This window comes from Ziziphus jujuba, chromosome 5 (assembly GCF_031755915.1).
Source record: "Ziziphus jujuba cultivar Dongzao chromosome 5, ASM3175591v1".
In the NCBI taxonomy this organism is placed as follows: Eukaryota; Viridiplantae; Streptophyta; class Magnoliopsida; order Rosales; family Rhamnaceae; genus Ziziphus; species Ziziphus jujuba.
Genome location: NC_083383.1, coordinates 5,981,768 through 5,991,416, shown reverse-complemented (window position 1 = coordinate 5,991,416; position 9,649 = coordinate 5,981,768). Strand labels below are relative to the sequence as shown.

The window sequence follows — 9,649 nt, the reverse complement described above, 5'->3', positions numbered from 1 at the left end:
TAAATTTTTAAAAAATTAAATTTCGAAAAATTAAATTTCGAAAATCATTTTTCTTTCAATTTTGACATTTTCCGGCCATAGATGCTTGTACGACGTTAATTCCACCTCTATATCTATAATTTATCTCTGAGTATATTCAAAAATCAGTTGACCAAAACGGTTTTGACCCATCAAGTAATTTTATCTATTTATTTCTTTATTTTTTTTTGCTTCTATACAATTGCTCCTTTGCTTCTCATGAACATAAAATTAATTATTTACTCGTTTGGATTATCGATAAAGAGCAAGGGAAAAGGAACAAACATTAGCCAGAATTTTTTTATTTTCCTGCAGAACACAGCCATGGCCTCTGCTCTGATGTGCATGTCACCAAAACCACCCCTAACATCGTCTCTCTTCTTTCCTTCCAATCCTAGCTATCTATCTCCACTCATTTCAATCCCAAATCCAAATTCAAAACCTCCTCAACACCCAAATCACAGTCATAGTCATAGTCACCGCCGCCACAGCAAAAAATTCATCCCCTTGTCGTCGTTTAGAAATGGAAGCAACAGACCCTCGGAAACAGAGTGCCCTGTTCCGGTGGAGCAGCAACCCATAAACGAGTACCAGAACCTCGCGACTTCCTTCCCCTTCTCATGGGCCTCTGGTGACTTCGTTGAGTACTGCTCTCGCTTGGTTGCCACCGGTGCTTCTTTTGCCCTGTTTATTGGCCTCCCCGTTGCCTGGTTCGGTGCTGTTGGGCCGGATTCTGAACCGCTGAAGCGATCCCTGTGCGCTGTTTCAAGTGGGATTCTTGTGGTTACAGTTGCCGTTCTTAGGATGTATCTGGGTTGGGCTTATGTCGGCAATCGGTTGCTTAGTGCCACCGTCGAATGTAAATTGTTTTCCTCTTTATTTTCTCTGTTATCTTTGTGTTTCTTTTCACTTTGCTTGCTTGCTGAGAAAGCTGATGAGCTGAATTAGGGAAAACAACTATTGGTTATTATGTTTTAAAATGACTGAAAATAGGATTTAATTTATTTTTCTCTGTTCTTTTCTTACAGTTTTCTCTCTCAGCAAGTAAACAGAGCTTAACTACTCAATATTGAGCGAGTAATGATAAGCGTGTTTTCCATTTTCTTTCTTGTTACAGATGAAGAGACAGGGTGGTATGATGGTCAGGTAAAGTACATTTTAAAGAAAGTTGATGGAATCCAAAACACAGAAAACATGAAACTCCAAAATTCCCAAGTGCCATGCTTTAGTCACTTATCAATTTGGGACTTCGTCTGACAATTGCTTTGTGCAGTTTTAATATTTTCAAGTGTTGTCTTCTTTTTGTTGTCCAAGTCGGTCAAATAAGTGACTTTTGGTGTCTGGATGGAAATTTTAAAAAGTTTCCTTCCAGCATATAATATGTGAAAGCAATATCTAAGGAACTATAGTGATACTTTATGTTTGAAATTGTTATCCCTTTTACTCTCCCTATGCAAGGCTAACATTGCTACAGTGATTATGGATTTAATTGCTGTGTTGGTTTTACAGTTGTAGAAATATGTATAATTATCAAATGCACTAGTTTCTTTTTTATGTTTTCAAATCAGTATCCACTGAGATATCGGTGGATGAGTTTGTTTCACCAACAGTGATTTTCAGTAGTATTCCTCACAATTTTAAGAGGTTTTTCTCAATGGACATGGAAGATCGGATCAAGCTTTTCTTCATGAGGTGCAAATTTAATGCATATTCATCATTTGGTCATCATTTTAACATCTTCTGACTTCTGCTATCTTGACATAGTTACAAGTTGAAAGTTACTTTTTCATTTTTGAGCTTTTAGTTTTGCGCTTTGTTGGTGTCCTAAGTTGAATTTTCTCGGCAGATGTGGGTTAAGACTGCTGAAGTTTTGGCACGTGATCGCCTCCTCGGATCCTTCTCCGTAAGAATTCTGTTCAACATACTCAATTTAATTTTGATTAATTGACTTTCTTGATGCCGAAGTTTTGTGATCCATAAATTCTGAATATGTAAATGTATTTAGCATGTGTCTCTGGTAACTTTTGACTTGTAGCGAACACAAATCATTGTAATTGGCCTAATCCTAGTCTATTCTTTGAAATTGTATAATCTTCAATATCATAGAATGAATTATGCACTATTAAACTTCTTGATTGTTAACCATGCTTAATTGAATTTGCTACCAAGAAACTTGCAACAGGAGGAAAACTGATAATTTTCTGCACTTTTTTATCATATGAGAAATTTATCATCTTGGGCCGTGTATAAATTTCATTTTTGATTAACTTTGGTGTTTTCTGTTTCTTCATCAGGTGAAGCCCGTGCTGAGCAGATTAAAATATACCCTCGTTAGTCTGGCAGTATCATTGTTAGTGTGCATTGTTTTTCTCGTTAATGTTGATGAAACCCAAAAGGGGTCTATTGGAAAAGATGGGGTGAGAGTTATACCTGGAGTTTACAATGATGATTCTGCCAGGTCATTTGAACCCGACGCATTTTGTGGTGAACCTGGTGCACCTTTATGAAATAAGCAAAGCTCTTCGTACAAATGCTGTCCACTCTCTATGTATAGCATACCATATTCTGTCTCTAGTTTCTGTGTATATATATATTTTTTCATATTGAAATATCTCTAGTCAGTTACTTGTCACTGTATATTGTGACCATCAAAATGGTGGTGAAGGATGATAGAATTGTTTTAGGGCTCGATTGACGCGGTGTTTAAAGTTTTATATTGTATTATTTTATCCAATACATTGTCTGCTGATGCAAATGGCTGGATATCTAATACCCTCCTCCACTCTTAATGCAGCCTATGGTGTATTAACTAATACACCCCAGATGGGTTGTATTAACTAATACAAAACTCATACACACAAGAGAAAAGCCAGAGCCATATGGATTTGGTGTGCGCAATTCCACCATCCTTGTCTCCATCTCAGGTGTTGCGACCAGCGATGGTCTATGTTGTACAAACGTTATTGTTGGATTCTGCCATCCGATCTGCTTGCATCAGTTCCGTCTCCCCCCTATCAACCCACATCACCAAACTGCCATTTTCTTTCTTCTTGAGGCCCCTAGTTCACGTGCTCTTCTTAAAGCAAGACTTGAACTCTCAGATCAAAGTGGCACTGTGCTTGGTGTTGGAGATTGATGCCTCTCCCAATCCTAAATGGCCAAACCTGCGGAGTCGTTTCCTTTACCTTTCCCTTGAATTTCTGGGTTGTTATTTATTTATTTTTTTTTTATAACAGTACACGTTATCCCAAATTCTTATATTATGTAGAAGTGCTTAACCATTTAGAACTATCTTCTTTGTCAAAATATGATTTACTAATGCTGGTTGCGTAAAATTTGGATTAGCGAAAAGAATAGATTTTTTTATTTATTTTTAATCTAGATTAGATGATCAGAAGAATGATAGATTGGGATTGTTGAGAAGAGATGGGCTTTTTTTTTAAAGCATAGGATATATAATAATAATGAGGATAAAAAATACGAATATTTTTATTTTAATAAAAATAAATATATATTTATTTCAAAAAATAAAAATATATAATATAATATATTATATATAGTATTATATTATATAATTTATTTGAATACGATCCACTTGGATCTATTCTAATATAATATGTATACCAAACGAGCCTAAGTGGTTTCACAAAAAAAAGAAAACGAAAAAAAAAAAAAATTTGTTTAGATTTGCATAAAATAAAATATAATATCAAAAATATCAAAAAAAAAAAAAAAAAAAAAGATTTGCATAAAATATGAAGCCGTGTGTTAACATTCAGCGCCTCTCTATATTTAAAATTACCAGTTTTTTCTTGGTTAAATATAAAAAATCGACAGAATGGACATAAAGAAATGATAAGCATGAGCACCTTTACAAAGTTACAGTGACGCATACATTAGAAGTAGCAGGACGTCCGCTCCACTTGGAGAAGAGACATTCATGGAGGGACCAAGAATCTCTCCCAAAATCACCCACTTCAATGAACGCCCAACCGTCAACTTTGCAGTTTAAAGCCCAAAATGAATCGGCGAACTCTGACTCGTGTAGATGATGTAGGATGTTTTCAACTCGTTTTTTGGTAGCCTCAAATGCCACCACATTCCCACACCACCCACACAGTTCCTTTCTACAGTTTAAAACATAAAAAACACTTTGGGGACTTCTAGAAACTAGAACAACGCCTGCTTTTTGGCGGGACTTACAGTTCTGCAATCTTATTTGATATAGAGTTTCTATTGCTTAGTCCTAGAAACTTCGCTGTCGCGCACAAATTTTAGCAAAATTCTGAAGTGTATTAAAAATGCGTGGACAATATTAACGAGTTCTTCTGAGAACACATTTTACATGCAAGAGCATATTCTCAGAACCTTTGTATATTGCAGTGTTTTAGTAGGAGTGAGATACGGAGGGACCTTTTATTTTTGACTACATAGATACATTTAAAATGCGTGTATCGTGCAAAGTCAATGTTAGCATTCATTATCATTTAATGGTCATAACTCGCAAAATCTACCTGTCCTTCTATATATAAAAATATATATATTAGATATAATTTATTGTAAAGAATAATTAGAGATTGATTAAATTTCTAAAAATAACTTTTTAAAAATAAAAAAAAAATTCTTATTGATGCATATTGACACCCGTGAAATTGAAAGAAAAGTCACTATCTTAAGATTTTGGAAACCATCAAAATTGAGATAATAGGAATAGTTTATCCAAATGAAGTTATTTTACATTTTGATTTAACTACCACATTACATTAGCATATTATTTTTTTTTTTCTACGAAATAAATAAATAGAGTGAAAAAATAAAAAAATAAAAAAAGAAACACCGCCAGAAAAAGATAGATATAGTTAGAGCCTGGCAGCGTGAGAAAAAGCTCTTTTGCGTTTAACTTTAACAGTCAAAAGCAACGTTTTCTTCAAGAATTGTTCCTCCTTTTTTTGTTTTCTCATGGGGTTTTGTATAAGAAACAGAAAACAGAGTTTTTTGTTTTCTAATAAATAAAAGAATAGTAGTTACTAGCACACTGAGCCAATTGACACGAGAATTAACAAAAGAAAAATAAATAAAGAAGGTTGGGAGGGCCCCACTATGGTATTAAAAATCAGAGAGGGTTCATGAACCTTGCCCACTTCTCGTCTTCTCCTTCGGTTCCTAAGCAAGAAAGTTCATAAATTTTTATTGAAAAAAAAAGTTGTTTTCTTTTTTTTCAATTTTATAAAGATTTTTTTTTCCCATTCTTTTTTCAGTCATAATAAATCAAACCGTTTTTGGTTGATTCTGCATCCAGCAATGAACAGCTACAACAATAACTCTTCTTTTTCTCTTCACGAGCCTCATTATCTTCTTCCCTGTTTTTCTCATCCTCACCAGCTTTTCTTTCAGGGGCGATTTGACACCCTACCAAATATCGATCGCTTTGAACAGGTTAGTATGTGGCTAGCTAACTAAAAAATCAATTTACTCAAAATTAATGGTTTTTAACTTGTTTTATCTGTTAATCCAATGCATTATGTGTGTGTTTAGATCTTTGCTTCAATTTCAATGTGTTGTGAAATTTCATGGAAATCCCCATCTGGGTCTTTTTTGTTTGGTTGTCGAGAAAATTATTGATCGGTAATGGATACTTTGAAATTTGAAGCACTTGCTTCTTGTCTCTATGTGTATTCAAGTCAGTTTCTCACAATGACCCAATCATTGTCTTTTTTTTTTTTTAATTTCTTTTTTTTAGCTTACTTTCTCCGGCTTTTCATCAACCAGACCAAATCATTATATTATTTTTCAGATTTCAGTTTACTTTTACTTCGTAGTATATTTTTCAGCGACCATTGTTCCTTCTCCAGGAAATAAAAAAGTTCATGTGCAAAATTTTTTCCCTTGAAGTGGAGCTGGTCATAAATTATTTTCCATTCACTATTTTCTTCGAAACAAATATGACTCAATCCTAACTTTTGTCTAAGAATGACTTATCAAATTAAAGTGATTCATTTATTTATGCACCGATTATTTTAATCTGTTGTGAATGAGAGCTACGGTTAAACTGATTTTGCTTCTTTCATAACATAGGGAATAGGTGAAGTGAAGCCATTTCATATTGTTCTCAATCTTTTTCCATTGTCTGACACACTAGGATAGTAGGTTTGATTGTCATTGGCACAACCTCAAATATTAGGGGCGTCCAATCTGAGTTCAAGTTGGCTCTAGGATGGGAACCTAGAATTTGAAGTTGTTTCAAAAAGAAATGACATGAAAAAAATGATCAATGTTGATGCTTTGATTAATGAGATGGCTAAAATATTTAGAAGAAGGCATGACCTGAAGTGAATCTATATTTGAAAAGGAATTCTTTTGATAGACCGAGGCTGTTACGATAAATTTCTCATTGCCTGTTTTAAGTGAAAATTTTAAACGGTTGACAGTGGATTCAAACAGTACTACATTGTTTATGAACACAGGACTTTTATTTCAGCTGTTGAATTTGTGCTAACTAAAAAGAAGCTATAGACTTTTGATTTTGGTGTACATGACCAATGACACACCCTTTGTGAAAGTTCCTAGATATTTATCCTAGTGACAGATACTTTTTGGTGTAGTAAATGCCATCACGCATGACACCCGTTTTCTTGTTTGATGTTATTTTGTCAATGGTTTATAAGGCTTTTATCAATGTTGTGATTCTGTCTATATCAGGAAGTATTCTTCTGTTGGATGTTCTGAAATTGCTATCTTTAATTTGTTTTTATTTATTTCTTTGATTTATTTTTGTTTTGAAATTTTCAATTAAATTGTTTCTTATTTGGACAGATTTGGTCATTATACGTCATTTGTACAGTTACTTGTAGGACTTGGTCGGCAATAACTTGACATACTAATCTCTTCAAATAGTCGACTTGGTTTTTCCTAGTGTTTTTATCCTGAAAAATGAAATTAATAGGAAAGACTCACTCCTACTCTCCTCATTTCTTCCTACCTCCCCAGTAGTATAGAATGTCAACTGTTGACTGAAGAGAGAGTCAAATTCTTATTATTATGATATGCTTAAACAATAAACGTAATTTATGAATGTTAATGTAATAGAGAAATAGTTGATATCTACTCTAAAAGGGTCAATAATAACATCATAATTTCCTGTTATCGAAGCATCGTGTTGAGATCATCTTCAGGGTGGTTTTTGTTTTAGGCTACCCACATACAGGTATTAGATTTAGACTTTTTTTCTTTTTTCCTAATTATTTGTTGGTTTATGCTAGATCTTGATGTACTATATTGAATAACTTGAATTTCAATCATATTTTAAAACAGAGGCTTAATATACTTAATAAATAATGCTATTCATTTTCACAATTCGGTGGTTTTTTTTTTATTTTTTTTTTATATGTTTTGTGCTTTTTAGCTATCATATAACAAGAAATGGTTAAACTTATTACAGATTACCATAATTTGTAGTCCATTGACCACCACATCTGATGTGGATACTTCGTTCATGAAGATACGATACAACTTAGGGTAAAGTCATGTGTCTTGGTATTGTTATCGTATACCTCCTCTTACCACTGCCCACTTCCCAGAAAAAAGCCAAAAAAAAAAAAAAAAAAAAAAAAAAAAAGGATGAAGAAGAAGAAGAAAGAGAGAAGAAAAAACTAAACTACTTTTTTCCTTCAAATACTTAACCTGGAATGTTTTTTATGTAGGAATAACAACAACATCATACCGGTCAGTTAATAACTGATTCCTTATTGTATTTGGAACAAAAATTGAATGCTTTAAGGTGTTGTTTGACACTGATTTTCTCCATTGAAAATTGAATAAAGCTGCATGCACGGAGAACTTTACAAAATGGAGCTAAAAGCAACTTATGATATTGAACGAACAAGTTCTAACCAAATAGTTCAGCATGAGTTTTGGCCCTTAGATGCAATTGATCCAAAGAAGGCGAGGTTTCCCTGTTGTTTAGTTTGGACTCCTCTGCCAGTGGTCTCTTGGTTGGCGCCTTTCATTGGACATGTTGGCATTTGCAGAGAGGATGGAACAATTTTAGATTTTTCAGGTTCTTATTTGGTGAACATTGATGATTTTGCATTTGGTGATGTTGCCAGATATCTTCAACTTGATAGAAAACAGGTATAGTGTCATGTTGTTACTGAATTGGTACATTTTACAATCTTTTTGTGTTCTATCCTCTCAGTCCACTCCCCATAAAGAAAAAATATATACATATATAGATAAATAGGATGCAAACTAGCAGGCACACCCAGAGAACATTTTCTATTTTTATGAATGCGCTTCATGGTTCTTGCTCCTCTCAAAATTTCTAGTTGCCTATTATTTTGATTTGTTTTCTTTCGAAGTCACACAACTATGCTGGAAATGAATGTTACTAATCACAATTGAAAAGAGCAGATAATAATTGATTCATTTTTAGCAGTTCTCTGGTTAATTCGGTGCCTCCTTTTTGTTAAAGAAAAACCAACGGTCTATTAGAATGATAAGTTTTTCACAATTACAGTTATATTAATTACTAGGATGAAAGAATTTATGTTAATTATTTAATAATGAATCGGTTTATTGACGTTTTTCTTTTTTCCTTTGGTGAAATTTGAAATCCTAAAACAGTGTTGCTTTCCTCCAAACCCAGCCGCACACACTTGCAAATATGGCTACAAGCACATGGAGTTTGGGACTGCAATCACATGGGATGATGCCTTGCTGTCAAGCATGCGTCACTTTGAGCACAAAACTTACAACCTTTTCACTTGCAATTGTCACTCATTTGTAGCAAACTGTCTCAACAGGCTTTGTTATGGTGGATCAATGAGTTGGAACATGATAAATGTAGCAGCGCTGATACTGGTCAAGGGGCACTGGGTTGATGGCTTATCAATCATAAGGTCATTTCTTCCCTTCGTTGTGGTACTTGCCCTTGGCATCTTTGTAGTTGGGTGGCCGTTCCTTATTGGTCTTCTATCCTTCTCTTTCCTCCTCCTGGCTTGGTTTCTAGTAGGCACTTACTCTGTCAAAAACTTGTTCGAGTGCTAGTTCTTCTTGTCAACAATGTTGAACAGCTTGACGGAGGAACCTAGAAAATGTAAAACGGTGTTCCTCTATATATGTAACTTTGTTTATATTACCTGGTAATACTTTTTCTTTTTTCCTGAAATTTTTTGATGAATATATTACCTGGTAATGCTTGTTTGTTGGTTTTCCTTGCCAGAAGCAATACTGATGTCGAAGTAATACAAGTTGTCGATCAATGATAGGAGGAACGTTTAAAATCTATCTAAATGTTGCCCCTCATTTTTAGTAAAAGTACCCGGTGGCATTGGCTTCGGAAATTGCTATCGCTCTGATTGAAAATTTTGTACTAAGTAATGATCACCAGATAGACTTAACAACCCTATAGCCAATAGCGATAGACATTCTATTTTCGTCGTTTCATTTCATTTATTTCTTGAACTTTTGGTTGTCAGTTTGGTTGGCTGGGAGTTTTTTCAAAGAAAAAAATTAGTCTTCGTGGATTTGAGAATCGAAGAATAATGAAGTCGCTATGTTTGGTAAAATATCAAGTAAAGAATATACATTTTATTTTACTTTTGTAGTCTTTTTTATGTTGTTTTCATTCATG

At 34.0% G+C, this 9,649-nt stretch overlaps 2 protein-coding genes across 7 annotated transcripts; both read left to right on the top strand.

The window, feature by feature from the left end:
- Window positions 1-207: 207 nt before the first annotated feature.
- LOC107420101 (protein CONSERVED IN THE GREEN LINEAGE AND DIATOMS 27, chloroplastic) lies at window positions 208-3,309 on the top strand. Of its 2 annotated transcripts, XM_048476267.2 has the most exons (5): window positions 208-877; window positions 1,136-1,164; window positions 1,865-1,921; window positions 2,313-2,566; window positions 2,813-3,309. In XM_048476267.2, exons 1-4 carry the CDS (start codon window positions 238-240, stop codon window positions 2,523-2,525), a joined length of 939 nt encoding a protein of 312 aa, XP_048332224.2. In that variant the 5' UTR covers window positions 208-237; the 3' UTR covers window positions 2,526-2,566; window positions 2,813-3,309. The 2 variants fall into 2 exon arrangements, with proteins under 2 accessions (XP_048332224.2, XP_015884453.3); XM_016028967.4 differs by lacking the exon at window positions 2,813-3,309 and having other exon boundaries at window positions 2,313-2,752.
- Window positions 3,310-5,312: 2,003 nt separating this feature from the next.
- LOC107420102 (protein REVERSION-TO-ETHYLENE SENSITIVITY1) lies at window positions 5,313-9,625 on the top strand. 5 transcript variants are annotated; one of them, XM_060817017.1, is made up of 4 exons: window positions 5,315-5,454; window positions 7,457-8,148; window positions 8,641-9,112; window positions 9,242-9,625. In XM_060817017.1, exons 2-3 carry the CDS (start codon window positions 7,843-7,845, stop codon window positions 9,061-9,063), a joined length of 729 nt encoding a protein of 242 aa, XP_060673000.1. In that variant the 5' UTR covers window positions 5,315-5,454; window positions 7,457-7,842; the 3' UTR covers window positions 9,064-9,112; window positions 9,242-9,625. The 5 variants fall into 5 exon arrangements, with proteins under 5 accessions (XP_015884459.3, XP_060673000.1, XP_060672998.1 ...); XM_060817015.1 differs by having other exon boundaries at window positions 9,239-9,625; XM_016028970.4 differs by lacking the exon at window positions 9,242-9,625 and having other exon boundaries at window positions 7,457-7,533; window positions 7,719-8,148; window positions 8,641-9,162.
- Window positions 9,626-9,649: the final 24 nt, after the last annotated feature.

What these genes read in the sequence shown, in the direction of transcription:
- LOC107420101 (XM_048476267.2), top strand. Translation starts at nt 238, where the DNA reads ATGAACATAAAATTAATTATTTACTCGTTTGGATTATCGATAAAGAGC. An exon ending in GCTTAGTGCCACCGTCGAAT is followed by an intron (nt 878 to 1,135) that starts GTAAATTGTTTT and finishes TTCTTGTTACAG; the next exon opens with ATGAAGAGACAGGGTGGTAT. An exon ending in CAGGGTGGTATGATGGTCAG is followed by an intron (nt 1,165 to 1,864) that starts GTAAAGTACATT and finishes TTTTCTCGGCAG; the next exon opens with ATGTGGGTTAAGACTGCTGA.
- LOC107420102 (XM_060817017.1), top strand. Translation starts at nt 7,843, where the DNA reads ATGCACGGAGAACTTTACAAAATGGAGCTAAAAGCAACTTATGATATT. An exon ending in TTCAACTTGATAGAAAACAG is followed by an intron (nt 8,149 to 8,640) that starts GTATAGTGTCAT and finishes ATCCTAAAACAG; the next exon opens with TGTTGCTTTCCTCCAAACCC.